Genomic DNA, 21,164 nt, shown 5'->3' with positions numbered 1-21,164 from the left:
TGTTAACTAACCTCCAGACGAGCTTCAATGCGGTACAGCCTATAGGACAACAAAAACTAAACTAAAAGCGTGTACTGTATGACAAAGTCATAGACTGTTTCAGCAACATGAAAGAGAGGAGGATGGCATTGGTGTGTCTACAAGTAGGGTGAGTCAACATGTTTTTTTCTACTTACGCACACACACACACACACACACACACACACAGATGAAGTTAATTAGACTAAATTGTTTTTGGAATCTTTTAGTTGTCACTGTATTAGGCTAAGCAGGGGTGAGTTGATGATGTTGACGTTGAAATGGTGCTGGAATAATGGAGGCAGCTCCTGTTTTCTTTGTGATAACTGGTGTTCTAAATCAGTAGTTGTATAGTAGTCCAAAAAATGTCAAAAACATGAACTTGCTTTACCATGCTGTAGGTGATGTTACTGTACATACAATATGCTTTGTGGACTTCCCTAGACAGAGGTTGCTATCCGGGGAAAGAAAAACAAAGTTTGGTTGAATTTATTCTGCCACTCTGTCTTCTTGTCGTCTCGGCCTTAGGCCTATATATCACGGTGTCAAGGATATGAGACATAACAGGTTTCAGAGCAAACAACGCAATTATCACAACACATAGGTTGTAATATGGCTTTTATTTTTCTGTCTTGGCTTCCCCATTGATTTGACCCACTCACTGCTAATGATTCTCCCTAGTCTGGGAGCCAGATATTCTGCTGCTTCAGCCAACTCCTTCCCTGCTGTCATACCAAACATGTTTTGTCATAGCAGTCATCATTGGCTGAAGCAGTAAGACTGCAAGACTGACATCCAGGCTATGTCCACAATTCTTTACTCCTGCCTAGTGCCTAAACGCTTAACAATGGTGTTTTTCTCGTTCTGTCCTACAGCCTCCTGTTCATTTGACAAGAGGTACAACCTCCTGGAAAACACTAGCAGTCTCATTCACAACAGGGCCAGAATAAATTCTGCTTACACACCAAGATTCTCAATTTACACAGACAATGCAGACACAGTCCGATGCCATCACTGCTCTGTGTGTGTGTGTGTGTGTGTGTGTGTGTGTGTGTGTGTGTGTGTGTGTGTGTGTGTGTGTGTGTGTGTGCAGTATTAGTTTTAGTTTGGCGAGACATAATTATACTCTCAAAACAAGGAGGGAATTCTGGCTGTGACAGAAAGGGAGAGAGAGAAAGAAAGAGGGAGAGAGTGAGTAAGGTCAGGTAGTCATAGATACTATAGTTGTATGATTCATCCATGTTTTTATTTTGCTGGACCAATCCTCCATAGCTTTATGAAGCACTTGACAATTTAGAAACACAACATGGGGATAACCATACCATTAGAATAAGTTATCATTGTAATTATATGGTAGTAACAGAACAAGACATGGAGACATCCTATTGGATAAAGCCGCCGTGTTGATTTGCTAGTCGTCCAATCAGCTGCCAGAACTCCAGGAAGGTGAGTTCTCCGTCGTTGTTCTCGTCAATTGAGTCCATGAGTCGGCCGATGACAGCTGGGTCACCAGCGTTCTACAGGGAGGCAATAAGGGCCGTCAGAATCACTAGTTAAGAGGCTTCCTTTCCTCTTCTTCTCAGATTCAGAACCACACTGACTGATCTGATTATGCTTGTCAGAAAAGCCATGTGACGAGAAGAAACCTTTCTACCATCTGAGGTCATGAGAAGGGAACAAGGAAATTAAGCTATTTTCTGGGTGTCACTATTTGGCCATTCTAGAAAGGATGGCGGTACAGCACTTTACAAGCACAAATGCAAATGTCTATTTTAGTATGGCCATACTGATATACCACAGGAGGCAGAGGTTGGAAGGACAAGAGGCATCTGTGCTGTCTATGTCCCCATCTAGAGGAAATGAAGTGGACCACAAACTGATGTTGTGGCTCACCAACCCTGCTCCTGGAGAGCTAAAGGGTGGACGCTTTTGTTACAGCCCAGCACTAAATCATCAAGCTGAATCAGTTGTATTTTAGCTGGACTGGAATAAAAGCCTGTGATCACTGGTTATTCTAGTATTACTCAAACGTTACCACAGTATAATTAACATGTAATTACCTTAACAAAGTTGGGGAGTTGTGTTTTGACCAGGCTCTGGAACTCATCTCTGCTCAGTGTGTCTGAGGATCCATCACTTCCAGCAAACGCCTTGAACTGGGACACGAGTACACCAATGGCTGACTCCATCACTGACAGAGAGAGAGAAACGGGAAGAAAGAATGGAGAAGAGGTAGTGTTCTAATGGGACTAAACAGAATGCAATACAGACACAGAGGAGCGGTTATTGAACTGAAAAATCATATAAATACGTAGATAAAATACTACAGACCACGTCAGGTCAAAGACAGCATTGAGAAAAAACAGCAAGTGTTACAGAGGAGGAGAGAAAGAGACGGGAGGACAGGAGATAGAAACATTAAACAGAGAGGGAGATAAAAGATAGATGTATATTCAACTTATAGAGAAATATGGAGGTAGATTAGAATGATTAACTCACCTGGACACTGCTGCCGGTGGCTGAGGTGGTGAGTGTGTTGAGGTGGTATGTGTGAAGGCAAGTTTTTCTCTCTCTCGCTCTCTCTTTCTCTCTCTTATACTCACCTCCTCTTCATAAAATCAAGCCCCCCCCCATCTCTTGTAAATGTTTCTCATGTCATGGCGTCCATTCCGTCCACTTCAAGGTTAAGGTGTCTGTAATAGTGTAAGCTAAATTACTCCACACTGACCACTGGTTTCTTTCCATGACGTGATTATTGGATTTATACAACACTGAAAAGCACTCACCTTCAGACAGGAAACCACACGTGTTCATTTAACCATTTATTATTAAAGATTACAATACGTTAGTCTAGGCATTAGGCTCTGCTCCTTCGGGGTAGCTCACTGCTAGAGCATGCATAATGTTAAGCTAAGATTAATTACAGGCAGAGAGCAAGGTGTGCTATACCAATCACCCTGCAGGAAGGAAACACAGAACCTAACAGGTGGAGGCTGTGGTGGCTGGTGGGTAAGCAGAAAACAGACATGTAACAGCAATAGTACTGTACGTCACCAAGAACACCAGCGCATAGCTTGTGTGTGGCAGCCATCATAGAAGTGTGTGCAGAACCTGGTGGACTAAATAAACCACCATATTAAAGTAGAGTGATGATCTCATTGATGCAATATCAGCTGATGCAACACCCAGGTTTCCTGTCTGGCTGCCATATGAATGTAAAAAGTCGCTATGCTTATGCTAAAACCTCTCAGAATAGCCCTTCTGGTTTACTTAGCTTTGGGCAGAACAAATCAACTTCATCATCAGCAGAAATGAGGGATTGTGTATTGCATGTTTCGCCCTTTGGCTTGCATTTAGAATATTATATTGATTTGAGCCTGTCTTGATTCAAATCTAACATCAGTGTTATAAAGTCAGATTTACTGTGAGTGTAGTTACGTGAGTCTCTCATTCTGACCAGAGTCAAAGGGTAGCAAATGATTCCCACCCTCTGGCATGAGTGGCATCTCCTCTCCTAGTCAAACTATATCTAACATTAACCTCACAACTAATGAGACACAGAGGAGTCTGAATCCAACTCCACTGAGTGAGGGGTTTGATGTGACATCATGCACGTATACATTCATGCTCACACACTCACAGGAAATGCACAGTTTAATTCCATTGCAGTTTAATAATTGAGCAAACAGAGCGATGAGGATATAACTACAAAAACATTTGTCCAACACTACTCTATTATCTTATGAATTTGAAAATGAAACACACACACACAGGGCTTTGCCTGAAGGTTTAGACTATTACAAATCTTAAAAAGCTGTAGAAATGCATCATCAGCATGATTAGTCAGCAGCTATCACACAGACCAGAATGGCTTATTAACCCTCATCCCTCAGCCTATAGCAATGGATGTCTCTAGTGATGACAAGACACACTGTCCTTCTGCTGCAGAGGGTTAGAACGAACAGGCCCTGGTACTTACTGAGGAGAGGGCAGGTAGACAGCATACACCACTTTCAAACACACACACAGACAAGCACTCTTGCAAGCATGCACACACCTCCATATTTTAGTTAGCATAGCTGAGACAGCAGCTATACTATGTGGGTCTCTGCTTTAGATGGGAGGAGTGTTGCCCTATAAAATCACACTGCATCAATGAGTTACAGAGTGCAACATGTATTAAAACAAATGGTCATATACTGGAAACAATATCTAACCAATTGAAATGTGTTCTTTCCATGGGAGAATGTTTAGCATATTAATGTTGTCTTTGTGCTCAAATACACACAGCACAGATCTAAGAACAGTTAATTGAACAATCACTGAATGAAAGAAAGGAGACGAAAGAAAGGTAGCCTAGCGTTTAAGAGCATTGGGCCAGTAACCGAAAGGTTACTGGTTCGAATCCCAGAGCCAACTAAGTGAAACATATGCCGATGTGCCATAGAGTAAGGCACTTAACCCTCTAAGTCACTCTGGATAAGAGTGTCTGATAAATGCAAATGCAGGAAGGCAAAGAAATCAGCGTCAAAATATGATGCAAAAAAAAGGTCCAGAAAGGAGTCCCTTGACGTCACCCTTATCTGAGATCAGTAGCTAACACTCTCTCTCTCTCTAAACGTAGACTGTAGAACATCGCGGGGAACACGCAGATGACTTCAGGATGCTTCCGGAGGATCATGCTGCAAAATGAACGTAGAATGAAAGGACATTTGAAAACACATACAGTATGTTATACTGTAACACTACTAGGGTCAGGTTGATCGTCTGTGTAACTGAGTTACTAAGTTACTCATTACAGTGGAGTGGTTACACTTCAGATAGAAATAGATGACTTTCATGAGAACAGCAGGACAAATGGTGCAATGTCTGATCTGACCCCTTCTCTCACCAGTTCGTCTGCGTCTCTCTCTGCGATGTTTCTTCGTAAACGCTCCCAGAACGTTACCCTCTCATCCTCATCCTGGGGCCAGTCCAGGTAGGTCCGGGTTCTGGCCAGCTTAGCCAGCCTGCAACGCAAACACCCAGTACATCATATCACTACTGTTCATATTGTTACTGTTCATATCATTTTTGGTCATATCATTACTGTTCATATATTTACTGTTCATATCATTACTGTTCATATAACTACTGTTCATACAATTTCTGTTCATATCATTACTGTTCATATAACTACTGTTCATACAATTTCTGTTCATATCGTTACTGTTCATATCATTTCTGTTCATATATTTACTGTTCATATCATTACTGTTCATATATTTACTGTTCATATCATTACTGTTCATATAACTACTGTTCATATAACTACTGTTCATATAACTACTGTTCATATCGTTACTGTTCATATCATTTCTGTTCATATATTTACTGTTCATATCACTACCGTTCATATATTTACTGTTCATATCACTACTGTTCATATTACTGTTTATATAATTTCTGTTCATATCGTTACTGTTCAAATCATTTCTGTTCATATCACTACTGTTCATATAACTACAGTTCATATTGTTACTGTTCATATCATTTCTGTTCATATATTTACTGTTCATATCACTACTGTTCATATATTTACTGTTCATATATTTACTGTTTATATAATTTCTGTTCATATCGTTACTGTTCATATCACTACTGTTCATATCACTACTGTTAATATCACTACTGTTCATATCATTTCTGTTCATATCACTACTGTTCATATCACTACTGTTCATATCACTACTGTTCATATAATTTATCTTCATATAATTTCTGTTCATATCATTTCTGTTCATATCACTACTGTTCATATCACTACTGTTCATATCACTACTGTTCATATAATTTCTGTTCATATCGTTACTGTTCATATCATTTCTGTTCATATCACTACTGTTCATATCACTACTGTTCATATCACTACTGTTCATATCACTTCTGTTCATATCATTTCTGTTCATATCACTACTGTTCATATCACTACTGTTCATATCATTTCTGTTCATATCATTTCTGTTCATATCATTTCTGTTCATATCACTACTGCTCATATCACTACTGTTCATATCACTACTGTTCATATCACTACTGTTCATATCACTACTGTTCATATAATTTCTGTTCATATCACTACTGTTTATATAATTTCTGTTCATATCACTACTTTTCATATCACTACTGTTTATATAATTTCTGTTCATATCACTACTGTTCATCTCACTACTGTTCATATACAATGTATTCCATTCTAAGTTCAGTCCATTCAGGAGATGAGTTGGTGTGTGTTACCTGTGGAAGGCGGACAGCTCGAAGGGGGAGATGTGTTCTAGGAAGATGAGGATGAGTCTGTGGCTGTGCTCAGACAACAGGCGGTGTGTAGCCACTCTCATCTCCAGGCCACACCAGTCACTCCTCAGGTAGCGTCTTGTCAACACACACACCGTCCTCCTGCTGCAGTAGATGTTCTCAGCGATGTTATCCACGATGCCCTTCCCTACCTGGGACAGGACACAACAGGCTGGGTGCTGTTTATCAATCTAATCTAATGTATTTGTGGTTGTACTTTGTACCATTATAGCACCATATTCTCCATTCTCACACACACTTGCATGTCCAAGCGCGCGAGCGCGAGCGCGCGCACACACACACACACACACACACACACACACACACACACACACACACACACACACACACACACACACACACCTCAAAGTCTCGGTGGTGCAGACACAGTCGTAGTCGTGGCTCCCCCTCCTCCTCTAGCATCGGGGCCATCTCTCCCAGTACCCACGCCTCGTCACGACTGCTGAACGACACAAACGCATCATACCTCACCTCTTCCTCCTTCTCCTCTCCCTCCTCCCCCTCTCCTCCCATCCTCCTCTTCCTCCTCCACCACCTCTTCCCCACACGTCGCTCCACCCATCCTCTCAGACGAAAGAATAGAACGACACAGGGCCAGCGGAGGAATCGGTATCCTAGCGCCAAGCACAGGAGGGTGCACACAGTGGCTGTTGTGGAGACATAGGACAGGAAGTCGTCTTCGGTCTGGCAGAGGCGCTCCATGGTGGACAGGAAGTTGAGTCGCTGGTAGTGCCAGATGCACTGCTGTTGCTGCAGGAGCACCACCTGAATCCATAACCAATCAATCATTAATCCTCTGTAATCAATATACTGTATCAACCCTAGTCAACACCACCTCATAGTCAATTATCAAAACTATATAAATTGTCTGTTGTTGAATGTTTATACTCAATATAATTTGCTGTTCACAGCACCCGTTAAAAAACAGAAATCATCAAACATAAATACACGATACCTGGTAAAAACCTGTTACCTGTTATTGATCAACAATAATCAATATGTTATCAGCAGTCAGCAGATCAGAGCTTTAGTTGGACCTGACTTGTTCTACCTGTGTTTTACGAGAGTTGTCGGCCCAGTCCAGAAGCCAGCCGTTGGAACAGTCACAGCGGAAGTCGACCTGGTCAAAGACCAGCGAGGAGAGAGACAGCAAGGGAATGAAGACCCCCTCCAACAGGATCAGAGGGCTCTCACTGTACAGCCTCAACACACGTAGAGACACCAGGTCTGTAAACATGGACTGGAGAGAGGGAAAGAAAGAGGGAGAGGGAGGAAAAGAGAGAGGGAGAGAAAGAGAGGGGATGAAAGAAAGAGAAGGAGAGAAAGACAGACACAGTAATGAGAAGGAGAGAGAGGGAGATACAGTAATGACAATGTTAGGGAGGGAGAGAAAGACGGAGATAGAGATATAGTAATGAGAAAGAGAAAGAGACAGAGAGAGATCTTAAGTCAAATGTTTACTGTTTGCTGATGATCTGGTGCTTCTGTCCCCAACCAAGGAGGGCCTACAGCAGCACCTAGATCTTCTGCACAGATTCTGCCAGACCTGGGCCCTGACAGTAAATCTCAGTAAGACAAAAATGATGGTGTTCCAAAAAAGGTCCAGTCGCCAGGACCACAAAAACAAATTCCATCTAGACACTGTTGCCCTAGAGCACACAAAAAAATGATACCTTCCTCGGCCTAAACGTCAGCGCCACAGGTAACTTCCACAAAGCTCTGAACGATCTGAGAGACAAGGCAAGAAGGGTGTTCTACGCCATCAAAAGGAATATAAAATTCGAACATCCCAATTATGAACTTGCTTTAAAATACTTAAATCAGTTATAGAACCCATTGCCCTTTATGGTTGTGAGGTCTGGGGTCCGCTCACCAACCAAGAACTCACAAAATGGGACAAACACCAAATTGAGACTCTGCATGCAGAATTCTGCAAAAACATCCTCTGTGTACAACGTAAAACATCAAATAATGCATGCAGAGCAGAATTAGGCCGATACCCGCTAGTGATTAAAATCCAGAAAAGATATGTTAAATTCCATAACAACCTAAAAGGAAGTGATTCCCAAACCTTCCATAACAAAGCAATCACCTACAGAGAAATTAACCCAGAGAAGAGACCCCTAAGCAAGCTGGTCCTGGGGCTCTGTTCACAAACACAAACAGAGCCCCAGGACAGCAACACAAGTATACCCAACCAAATCATGAGAAAACAAAAAGATAATTACTTGATACATTGGAAAGAATTTACCAAAAAACTGGAATGCTATTTGGCCCTAAACAGAGAGTACACAGTGTCAGAATACCTGACCACTGTGACTGAACCAAAATTAAGGAAAGCTTTGACTATGTACAGACTCAGTGAGCATAGCCTTGCTATTGAGAGGTCGCCATAGGCAGACCTGGTTCTCAAGAGGGGACTGCCCACAGTGTGCCATCACAGCAGCAAGATTTGTGAACTGTTTCCACAAGAAAAGGGGTTGTACAACCCATATTTATGTTTATTTATTTTCCCTTTTGTTCTTTAACTATTTGTACATCGTTATAACACTGTATATAGACATATTATGACATTTGAAATGTCTCTATTTCTTTGAAACTTTTGTGAGTGTAATGTTTAATGTTCTTTTTTATTGTTTATTTCACTTTGTTTATCTATTTCACTTGCTTTGGCAATGCAAACATATGTTTCCCATGCCAAAAAAGCCCTTTGAATTTAACTGAATTGAGAGCGAGCGAGATACAGTAATGTGGAAGACAGCATTGGCAGTAACACGTGATGCCATCACTAGAAGGATCTAAGGGCTCTCAATGTGAAGGTAGAGACACCAGGGTCATTATCAGTAGGCATGAAACTAAAAGTGGTTGGAAAAACGATGGACCAATAGCTAGTTAGTACCCTGGTGAGGAAGTTGAGACGACAGTTGATCAGCACTAGGCTCCTGAGCTCCGTCAGGTTCCTGAAGGTAACACTGGGGTCTGTGTGGTTGGAGAAGTTCAGGTTGGTCAGTTTGAGCCTCTTCAGCTTTCGTAGCTGGTTGATGGTGGTGTAGGGGGTGGCAAACTTCTCAGGGTTGGCTGAGAACTCAAACGACTCCAGGTTGAGGAAGTAGGGGGCCAGGAAAAGGTTTTTGCAGTCAAATGTTGTCCCCTTGCCCACCTATTTACAGAATATTTGTATTACTAAGATTACAGGAAAATTACTGGTAGCTAGCCAGATCAGTGTCTGCTGCAGCCAAGTCCTAAAGCACAACATTGTTGAGGCATGACAATAACATGAATTTGCAGTAGCAGAAACTTCTGACTAGCTACCAGTATGATTCATTTTCCTGTACAAGATCTGCTGATTGGCTATAAAGCAGTGTTCTTCAATCCTGGTCCTGTGGAACCACAGCTTGATATAAGTTGATCAGGTGAACCAACCCACTGGGCACAGACATCATTTGGTTGAGTTGTCAACTAATGTGAATTGAACATGAAATCAACAACAAATGTCACCATGTCATTAGATTTAGGTTAAAAGTTTGGTGAAGAAAATACTAAATGTTCTTAGGCTGATGACTTTTTGCAAATCCAATCAGTTTTCTACTTTGATTCATCGTCATCACATAGATTTTTTGTTGTTGCTTGAAATGATGTGGAAAGAACATTGATTAAATTAGTTTTTGCCCAGTGGGAAGTGTGTTAGTACTGGAAGATGGAGCAAAAGTCTGCACAACTTTACTTCCGCCAGGACCATGGTTGAAGATTACTGCTAGATATCACATTGAGATACAACACAGAGTAACTCCTCATCCTGGCCCACCTTCAGCTCTCGGACCATGGGGAACATGTTGTTGTCACAGTCAGAGGACTGGATCATCTTCCCTCTGAGTTCCAGGACCATGGGGAACTCAGGAGCAGGAACATGGCCTACGGTGAGGTAGGTTCCTGGACCTGTGTCGATGAGGAGGTGCTGGAGCTTGGTGGGGAAGCCCAGGAACAGCATGTTGAGGTAGAGCTGGTAGATAATGTCTATCTCTCCCAGGCTGAGGTCTTGGAGTCGATGCTGTCTACGGAACACCCCATGAGCGATGCCCCCCGAGATCTTGTTCCCTTCCAGGAGGAGAACCTACAGTCACATCATCAATAATTGATTACCAAAATCTGTTTCCCCTCCAAACATATAGCAGCTACCACATCAACACAAATATCCTGATCTGACCTCTAGAGCAGGCAGACCCTCAAAGTCGTCTTTTCCCAGCAGGGAGATTTTGTTGTGGGTGAGGTCGAGGACGCGGAGGAGCGGCATCCCCTGGAGAGCCCGGTGGGCCAGGGAGGAGATATGGTTCCCACTCAGATCCAAACGCTCCAGCAGGGGCATACAGGAGAACTGAGAATGATCATGACAACCATCATACTCATCACCATACTGATTTTATATAGCATCATACAAATATCTCAAGTCAAATACATTTGTCAGCAAAGTTATTGTATCTCAGTTAGTTGAGGTATAGACATTAAACAGAAGTGACACAGACTGACTGACCTGATCAGTGGTGATCTCAGTGAGGTGGTTGCCATGGAGAATGAGGGAGGTGAGGTTCCACACCCTCCCTCCCCCTGCAGAGCAGAACGAGGCGTTGGTCAGCTTGGTCAGGACCATAATCAGACCCTGTATCTGACCGGTACCAGTCCAGAACCCCAGGTCCATACCAGACAGATCCTCAGAAGTCACAGACAGCTGCCTCAGACCAGGACCACACCTACAGAGTCAGGGTTAGCAGGGTTAGCATATAGCAATGCAAATTGTCTGGGTAGCAATTTGATTAGATGCTCAGGAGTCTTATGGCTTGGGGGGTAGAAGCTGTTTAGAAGCCTCTTGGACCTAGACTTGGCACTCTGGTACCGCTTGCCGTGTGGTAGCAGAGAGAACAGTCTATGACTAGGGTGGCTGGAGTCTTTGACAATGTTTAGGGCATTCCTCTGGTATAGAGGTCCTGGATGGCAGGAAGCTTAGCCCCAGTGAGGTACTGGGCCGTACTCTCTACCCTCTGTAATGCTTTGCGGTTGGAGGCCGAGCAGTTGCCATACCAGGCAGTGATGCAACAAGTCAGGATTTTCTCGATGGTGCAGCTGTAGAACCTTTTGAGGTTCTGAGGACCCATGCCAAATCTTTTCAGTCTCCTGAGGGGGAATAGGTTCTGTCGTGCCCTCTTCACAGCTGTCTTGGTGTGTTTGGACCATATTAGTTTATTGGTGATGTGGACAAAAGTGTCTGCTAAATGGCATACATTATTGTATTATTATATATTACAACTGCTTGGTTACCAGTCTGTATATGCTTGTTATTCTATGATTATATATGACAACTGCTTGGTTACCAGTCTGTTTATGCTTGTTATTCTATGATTATATATGACAACTGCTTGGTTACCAGTCTGTTTATGCTTTATCCAAGTCCTTTGAGTCTGATGAGTCAGATCAGAAACCAGGCCCCCAGAAAACCATAGACTAGAGCCGGGGTACCCAACTCCACGAAGTCCGGAGCCTGCTGCTTCCTGTTCTACCTGATCATTAATTACACACACCTGGTGTCCCAGTTCTAAATCAGTCCCTGATTAGAGCGGAACAATGAATACAATTCAGTGGTACTGGCTTTGAGGTTCAGAGTTGAGTTTGAAGGGACTAGACCATTCGAAAGTGACTCACCTCTTCATGACCTCTGCAGTGAAGGCTGTGATCAGGGCCTGGTGCAGATCCAAGGACTCCACTCCATGTTTTACTACCAGAGTACACAGGTCAGACAGGCTGGGGGTGAACTGTCTCAAGGTGTAACTGGACAGGTAGAGCCTGTTAACCCTCCCCATGCCAGACCCCCACAGCTGGCCCACCCAGACATCCACCATAGACAGGGACAGACTGGACAGGTTCTGGAACACAGACAGAGAATTCGGCTCTACTCTCCGCACCGGGTTTCCACTCAGATCCAGGATCCGGATCCTGGACAGGAGCACCGTGGGCCACGGATTGGATCCAGAGCAGCCTCTGTTCTGGATGGAGCTGACCATGCTGCCGGGCAGCTCCAGGGTCTCTAGTTTCTCCATCCCAGGGGAGAGGAGACAGAACAGTTCCCCCAGGTCTCTCACTCCAGCCTGGTCCACCCTCAGGCTCCTCACCCGTACCAGGGGATCCAGCAGAGCAGGGGGGGCCAGGGCCAGACTCATCCCAGCCAGGGTGAGCTCCTCCAGGCTAGACAGGCCCTGGAACACCCCTGGCTCCAGAGTGACGTTCACTCCGCCCCAGGAGGAGGAGACGAGGATGTAAAGGAACCTTAGTTTGGGCAGACCAGCAAAGGCCCCTGAGGTCACCTGTGAAAAAAGGGGATACACACACATCTAGGATTAAAAATATGCTCTGAACCAATGCATAACAGCTATACATGTGTGAACACACACACAAGTGTACCTTTGCCAGGTGTGAGCCATCCAAATAGAGGTGCTCCAGGAGGGGAATGTGAGAGAAGGAGTCTGCAGGCAGGGAGGAGGCGGAGTGAAGGATACAAAGAGAACGCACATCAGGAAACACCTCCTCCAGCCCAGACCTGAGATAAAGAAAGATAAGATTAGTGATTGATTCTTATATATATATATATATATATATATATATATATATATACACACACACACACACACACACACACACACAGTACCAGTCTAAAATTTGAACACACCTACTCATTCAAGGGTTTTTCTTTATTTTTACTATTTTCTTCATTGTCGTAATGAACACGATGGGAGACAGAGAGCTGGTTTCAAGCGCAGGGCGCAGCAGGTGTTTATTGTAAAGGACCACATGAGGAGGCAGGTAGCTGGGTCCAGGGGCAGGCAGAAGGTCATACACAGGGGGTCCAAAAGGGCAACAGTACAGGCATGGAGAAGGCTAATGACGTAGTGCGGGAGATCAGACGTACAGTACAAGCAGGGAATAGGCTAAAAGGCGTCGTTTGTGAGGATGGCCAAAACTATGGTACACAGGAGGACTAATACGGAAAAACCAGAGCTCCGAATAGAAAAGTGCATCAAAACAAACAATACCTCACAATGATGTGTGTAAATGACATACAGGTGTGTGAACAGGTGATCAGAGTTCAGGTGATTGGGATCTGGAGAGTGAGCCGCTTTCAGGGGATCTAAGTGTTTGAGAGTGTGAGTTGGAAACAGACGTTACAATTGTAGAATAATAGTGAAGACATCAAAACTATGAAATAACACATATGGAATCATGTCGTAACCAAAAAAATGTTAAACAAATCAAAATATATTTTATATTTGAGATTCTTCAAAGTAGCCACCCTTTGCCTTGATGACAGATTTGCACACTCTTGGCATTCTCTCAACCAGCTTCACCTGGAATGCTTTTCCAACAGTATTGAAGGAGTTCCCACATATGCTGAACACTTGTTGGCTGCTTTTTCTTCACTCTGTGGTCCAACTCATCCCAAACAATCTCAATTGGGTTGAGGTCAGGTGATTGTGGAGGCCAGGTCATCTGAGTCAGCACTCTCCTTCTTGGTCAAATAGCCCTTGAACATCCTGGAGGTGTGTTGGGTCATTGTCCTGTTGAAAAACAAATGATAGTCCCACTAAGCCCAAACCAGATGGGATGGTGTATCACTGCAGAATGCTGTGGTAGCCATGCTGGTTAAGTGTGCCTTGAATTCAAAATAAGTCACCGACAGTGTCACCATCAAAGCACCCCCAGACCATCACACCTCCTCCTCCATGCTTCACGGTGGGAACCACACATGTGGAGATCATCCGTTCACCTACTCTGCGTCTCACAAAGACATGGCGGTTGGAACCAAAAATCTCAAATTTAGACTCATCAGACCAAAGGACAGATTTCTGCCGGTCGAATGTCCATTGCTCGTGTTTCTTGGCCCAAGCAAGTCGCTTCTTATTATTGGTGTCCTGTAGTAGTGGTTTCTTTGCAGCAAGCCTGATTCACACAGTTTCCTCTGAACAGTTGATGTTGAGATGAGTCTGCTACTTGAACTCCGTGAAGCATTATTTGGGCTTTCATTTCTGAGGCTGGTAACTCTAATGAACTTATCCTCTGCAGCAGAGGTAACTCTGGGTCTTCCTTACCTGTGGTGGTCCTCATGAGGGTCAGTTTCCTCATAGCGCTTGATGGTTTTTGTGACTGCACTTGAAGAAACTTTCAAAACTTTTGACATTTTCTGGATCGACTGACCTTCATCTCTTAAAGTAATAATGGACTGTTGTTTCTCTTTGCTTATTGAGCTGTTCTTACTATAATATGGGCTATCTTCTGTATACCATCCCTACCTTGTCAACCAACACAATTGATTGGCTCAAACGCATTAAGGAAAGAAATTCCGCAAATTAACTTTTAACAAGGCACACCTGTTAATTGAAATGCATTCCAGGTGACTACCTCATGAAGCTGGTTGAGAGAATACAAAGAGTGTGCAAAGCTGTCATCAAGTCAAACGGTGGCTACTTTGAAGAATCTTAAATATAAACTATATTTGGATTTGTTTAACCTCTTACATCTAGACGTTCCGCTAGCGGAACACCTGCTCCAATATCCAATGATAGGCGTGGCGTGAATTAGAAATTCCTCAAAAATACAAAAACTTCCATTTTTCAAACATATGACTATTTCACAGCATTTTAAAGACTCTCCTTTATCTAACCACACTGTCCGATTTCAAAAAGGCTTTACAGCGAAAGCAAAACTTTAGATTATGTCAGCAGACTACCCAGCCAGAAATAATCAGACACCCATTTTTCAAGCTAGCATATAATGTCACAAAAACCCAGAAGACAGCTAAATGCAGCACTAACCTTTGATGATCTTCATCAGATGACACACCTAGGACATTATGTTATACAATACATGCATGTTTTGTTCAATCAAGTTCATATTTATATCAAAAAACAGCTTTTTACATTAGCATGTGACGTTCAGAACTAGCATACCCCCCGCAAACTTCCGGGGAATTTACTAACAATTTACTAAATTACTCACGATAAACGTTCACAAAAAGCATAACAATTATTTTAAGAATTATAGATACAGAACTCCTCTATGCACTCGATATGTCCGATTTTAAAATAGCTTTTTGGTGAAAGCACATTTTACAATATTCTAAGTACATAGCCCAGCCATCACGGGCTAGCTATTTAGACACCCGGCAAGTTTAGCCTTCACCAAAATCAGATTTACTATTATAAAAGTTTGATAACCTTTTGTTGTCTTCGTCAGAATGCACTCCCAGGACTGCTACTTCAATAACAAATGTTGGTTTGGTCCCAAATAATCCATCATTATATCCGAATAGCGGCGTTTTGTTCGTGCGTTCCAGAAACTATCCGAAATGGTAAATCAGGGTCGTGCGCATGGCGCAATTCATGACAAAAAAATTCTAAATATTCCATTACCGTACTTTGAAGCATGTCAACCGCTGTTTAAAATCAATTTTTATGCAATTTATCTCGTCAAAAAGCGATAATATTCCGACCGGGAATCTCCTTTTTGGCAAACAGAGGAAAAATCACAAAGACGGGGGCGGCCAGGGCACGCGCTTAAGCCCACAGTCCCTTGATCGGCCACTTGAGAAAGGCGATAATGTGTTTCAGCCTGGGGCTGGGATGACGACATTCTGTTTTTTCCCGGGCTCTGAGAGCCTATGGAAGACGTAGGAAGTGTCACGTTAGAGCAGAGATCCTTTGTAAAAGATAGAGATGGCAAAGAAGTTCAAGAAATGGTCAGACAGGCCACTTCCTGTAAAGGAATCTCTCAGGTTTTGACCTGCCATTTGAGTTCTGTTATACTCACAGACACCATTCAAACAGTTTTAGAAACTTTGGAGTGTTTTCTATCCAAAGCCAATAATTATATGCATATTCTAGTTACTGGGCAGGAGTAGTAACCAGATTAAATCGGGTACGTTTTTTATCCAGCCGTGAAAATACTGCCCCCTAGCCATAACAGGTTAACACTTTTTTGGTTACTGCATGATTCCATATGTGTTATTTCATAGTTTGGATGTCTTCACTATAATTCCACTATGTAGAAAATTTTAAAAACAAAGAAAACCACTTGAATGAGAAGGTGTGTCCAAACTTTGACTTGTACTAATATACACTGCTCAAAAAAATAAAGGGAACACTTAAATAACACAATGTAACTCCAAGTCAATCACACTTCTGTGAAATCAAACTGTCCACTTAGGAAGCAACACTGATTGACAATAAATTTCACATGCTGTTGTGCAAATGGAATAGACAACAGGTGGAAATTATAGGCAATTAGCAAGACACCCCCAATAAAGGAGTGGTTCTGCAGGTGGGGACCACAGACCACTTCTCAGTTCCTATGCTTCCTGGCTGATGTTTTGGTCACTTTTGAATGCTGGCGGTGCTTTCACTCTAGTGGTAGCATGAGACGGAGTCTACAACCCACACAAGTGGCTCAGGTAGTGCAGCTCATCCAGGATGGCACATCAATGCGAGCTGTGGCAAGAAGGTTTGCTGTGTCTGTCAGGGTGGGGGCCAGAGCATGGAGGCGCTACCAGGAGACAGGCCAGTACATCAGGAGACGTGGAGGAGGCCGTAGGATGGCAACAACCCAGCAGCAGGACCGCTACCTCCGCCTTTGTGCAAGGAGGAGCAGGAGAAGCACTGCCAGAGCCCTGCAAAATGTCCTCCAGCAGGCCACAAATGTGCATATGTCTGCTCAAACGGTCAGAAACAGACTCCATGAGGGTGGTATGAGGGCCTGACGTCCACAGGTGGGGGTTGTGCTTACAGCCCAACACCGTGCAGGACGTTTGGCATTTGCCAGAGAACACCAAGATTGGCAAATTCGCCACCGGCGCCCTGTGCTCTTCACAGATGAAAGCAGGTTCACACTGAGCACATGTGACAGACGTGACAGAGTCTGGAGACGCCGTGGAGAACGTTCTGCTGCCTGCAACATCCTCCAGCATGACCGGTTTGGCGGTGGGTCAGTCATGGTGTGGGGTGGCATTTCTTTGGGGGGCCGCACAGCCCTCCATGTGCTCGCCAGAGGTAGCCTGACTGCCATTAGGTACCGAGATGAGATCCTCAGACCCCTTGTGAGACCATATGCTGGTGCGGTTGGCCCTGGGTTCCTCCTAATGCAAGACAATGCTAGACCTCATGTGGCTGGAGTGTGTCAGCAGTTCCTGCAAGAGGAAGGCATTGATGCTATGGACTGGCCCGCCCGTTCCCCAGACCTGAATCCAATTGAGCACATCTGGGACATCATGTCTCGCTCCATCCACCAACGCCACATTGCACCACAGACTGTCCAGGAGTTGGCGGATGCTTTAGTCCAGGTCTGGGAGGAGATCCCTCAGGAGACCATCCGCCACCTCATCAGGAGCATGCCCAGGCGTTGTAGGGAGGTCATACAGGCACGTGGAGGCCACACACACTACTGAGCCTCATTTTGACTTGTTTTAAGGACATTACATCAAAGTTGGATCAGCCTGTAGTGTGGTTTTCCACTTTAATTTTGAGTGTGACTCCAAATCCAGACCTCCATGGGTTGATCAATTGGATTTCCATTGATTATTTTTGTGTGATTTTGTTGTCAGCACATTCAACTGTGTAAAGACAAAAGTATTTAATAAGATTATTTCTTTCATTCAGATCTAGGATGTGTTGTTTAAGTGTTCCCTTTATTTTTTTGAGCAGTATGTGTGTGTGTATATATATATATACACACACACACACACACATATATGGGCCTTTTCAAGACAAGTCTCCCCCTGTCTGTTTGCCCACAGAGCATATCTGACTACAAACTATAGACTGTATGAGGATGTAATATTGTATAGTGCTGATCTCTCTTCCATTGTCCTGGTTGTATGTAACCAACCTGAGGTCAGTGATCTCTCTTCTATTGTCCTGGTTGTATGTAACCTACCTGAGGTCAGTAATCTCTCTTCTATTGTCCTGGTTGTATGTAACCTACCTGAGGTCAGTGATCTCTCTTCTATTGTCCTGGTTGTATGTAACCTACCTGAGGTCAGTGATCTCTCTTCTATTGTCCTGGTTGTATGTAACCTACCTGAGGTCAGTGATCGCTTTTCTATTGTCCTGGTTGTATGTAACCTACCTGAGGTCAGTGATCTCTCTTCTATTGTCCTGGTTGTATGTAACCTACCTGAGGTCAGTGATCGCTTTTCTATTGTCCTGGTTGTATGTAACCTACCTGAGGTCAGTGATCTCTCTTCTATTGTCCTGGTTGTATGTAACCTACCTGTGGTCAGTGATCGCTCTTCTATTGTCCTGGTTGTATGTAACCTACCTGAGGTCAGTCATCCGTGTGCACTCAGCATAGGGTCCCAGGCCAGGCTTAAGGGAACACTGAATTAACCCTCCGATGTCTTTCTGTGCATACATATCCTCCTCATAGCAGTCACAGTGATGCCTGATCACCCCCTCTGCTCCGTCACACACACACAAGAGCAGCAGCACACTGATACCGGGCCTCCACACCCAAAACACAAACGTCATTCTTGGTGTTAGACCTAAATGAAAACACAGAACATTTATGTTACAGCACACATTTTATTAGAACTACATGGCATACAGTAATTACATGATCCTTATAACAAACACCTAACTAACAATCATTAAATATCAAGTACATACCAGCTGATAGGAAACTAAAATGGACTATACAAGTGAAGAATAGGACAGAGTGAAATAGGACTGCTCACCTCAGTGTTCCGTGTTTAAAAACTGTCTTCCTTTGCCAGACCGCTGTGCTTCTATGGAGGGAGAGATCTGTACTTCTGCTTACAATACTTCTGTCGACACCTAGACAGCTAGTCTGGTGCAGAATACTAGAGAACAACCTTTAAATATGTCTTGAGAAAAGGGAAGTGAAAACAATGTCTTTATTTTAAACCTGCACAACAACTTTATCAGTAGTCAAATAGAGGTTCTCTGTTGCTGTGAAGTGCTAAAGGTGAATTACCAGGCCTGTAACAGACAGAACAGCAATACTTTTCATTCTCACCACTAATCAGTTGGCATGAAGCTGACATTTTGGACACAACAACACGACAACTGTTCTTCAGAAGGTCAAAGCTTCATTTATTAGGTTGCTTTTATCACAATCGTACCATATTACATTTGCACATTTAAAGCACACAAAGTGGAGTTTTGAAAGATGCTGCTGTAAGCCCACGTGGTTCAACTTAAATGTCCAGTCAATCAATCTTTTAGTGGATATGGGCTTGTCAATCATCAGTTTTACACAGTTACCATCATGTAAACATAGGGCATCAGTAAGACTTTATTTTACAGCCCTGCTTCATCTGGTATCTACCAGGTATTTACTATGAAACTATGGTAACAAGTCATACTTTCTGGTACTTATCACAAAGAATTCAACAGAATTAGAAACTATTACAATTTAAAAAATAATAATAAAAAAAGTTGTTATTAGGTGGTTATTCTGATGTAATGATCATTCTACTATGTAAGTAAATACCTGGTAAATACAGGACTGTAAAGACCAGTTGAACCACAACATCCAACTGTTTTCTTTCCTGGAGACAATCCTTATCTTAAGTGCCATGAGCATTTTGCTTCATAATAACTGTTGCAACATAACCAAAAGTAAAGACGTTTTAGTGTTTTCAATACATTCCCTCTTTATCCAAAAGGATGGATGCATGGTCAACATATTACATTGTCTCCAAAGCAAGTTAATGTGCCTTTTGACATTTATAAAATCCTCTATTTTATTTTAAATAGAATATATCATTCAAATGTTTTGTAAGAGTGTGGTGTTTTAGTGCACTATTTACAACCTGTTGAACATTGACATGAAAATAAAGACCTGCATCACCATCACGTTACATTCACTCCTCCTCCTCAGTACTTCAGTCACTTTGTAAATCTATCCTTTAATGACTTTTAAAGAGCATGTCACAAACAAAAATAAAGTTATTAATAAATAAGTTAACAGAAATGATTGACATGAATGAAAGCTACCAACACTACACGCGGCCAGTGAAAGGGTTAACTTGGCAGTGCACGATGCATAGTGTAATCTATAGAGGAAACACACTCCTCTTTATGAAACAGTGTTACACCACTGTTTTAGGCTAGCGATCCTGGGTGGTTTGGTTTCCTATGTGCTTGGGGACAGTAAGAGGTTAGGCGAGGGGTTGATTTGGGATTGGCCATTGAGAGACAAGTTCTAGTCCCCTCCCACTAGCTATGTTAAGACTGCTGGATGGATCTCTGTTTCCTCAGTGCCACTGGCCTGCTAGTCTCTCTCTCTACTCCCATCAACAACTTCACATATCCCTCTGAAATGAATGCCTGAGGTGTGTGTGTGTAATACATTACTCATTCAGACTTTTAAACTGTTGAAATGGAAAATAGCATAAGATTAAAGAAATTAATAGATTGTGTGTGTGTGTGTTTGGACGTGTTTCACTATATTTGTGGGGACCAGAAGTCCCCATAAGAATAGTAAACAAACAAATTTGACCAACTGGGGACATTTTGTTAGTCCCCAAGGTCAAATGCTATTTCTAGGGGGTTTAGGGTTAAGGTTAGATTTAGAATTAAGTTCAGGGTTAGGAGCTAGGTTAAGTTTTGTGGTTAGGAGATAGGTTTAAGGATTAACATTAGGGAACAGGATTTTGAATGGGTTAGTTATACAAGGTTAGATATACAAGACTGTGTGTGTATATATATATATGTCCGTTGAAAAGTTTGGGGTCACTT

The 21,164-nt window shown here is 42.9% G+C and overlaps 2 protein-coding genes across 3 annotated transcripts; both read right to left on the bottom strand.

The window, feature by feature from the left end:
* Positions 1–1,245: 1,245 nt before the first annotated feature.
* On the bottom strand, positions 1,246–2,711 carry LOC106573847 (protein S100-A11). Of its 2 annotated transcripts, none has more exons than XM_014149251.2 (3): positions 2,518–2,711; positions 2,079–2,209; positions 1,246–1,535 (listed from the first exon to the last, which is right to left on the bottom strand). In XM_014149251.2, the coding sequence occupies exons 2-3, from the start codon at positions 2,205–2,207 to the stop codon at positions 1,401–1,403; spliced, it is 264 nt and encodes an 87-aa protein (XP_014004726.1). In that variant the 5' UTR covers positions 2,208–2,209; positions 2,518–2,711; the 3' UTR covers positions 1,246–1,400. The 2 variants fall into 2 exon arrangements, with proteins under 2 accessions (XP_014004726.1, XP_045574892.1); XM_045718936.1 differs by lacking the exon at positions 2,518–2,711 and adding an exon at positions 2,350–2,368.
* Positions 2,712–6,290: 3,579 nt separating this feature from the next.
* LOC106573839 (toll-like receptor 12) lies at positions 6,291–19,240 on the bottom strand. The gene is made up of 11 exons (XM_045718934.1): positions 19,136–19,240; positions 18,721–18,943; positions 12,820–12,955; positions 12,064–12,722; positions 10,901–11,117; positions 10,577–10,744; positions 10,178–10,483; positions 9,272–9,532; positions 7,424–7,612; positions 6,715–7,137; positions 6,291–6,503 (listed from the first exon to the last, which is right to left on the bottom strand). Exons 2-11 carry the CDS (start codon positions 18,927–18,929, stop codon positions 6,291–6,293), a joined length of 2,781 nt encoding a protein of 926 aa, XP_045574890.1. The 5' UTR covers positions 18,930–18,943; positions 19,136–19,240.
* Positions 19,241–21,164: the final 1,924 nt, after the last annotated feature.

This window comes from Salmo salar, chromosome ssa05, assembly GCF_905237065.1.
Source record: "Salmo salar chromosome ssa05, Ssal_v3.1, whole genome shotgun sequence".
Lineage (NCBI taxonomy): Eukaryota > Metazoa > Chordata > Actinopteri > Salmoniformes > Salmonidae > Salmo > Salmo salar.
This window is presented reverse-complemented; position numbering and strand designations above follow the sequence as displayed.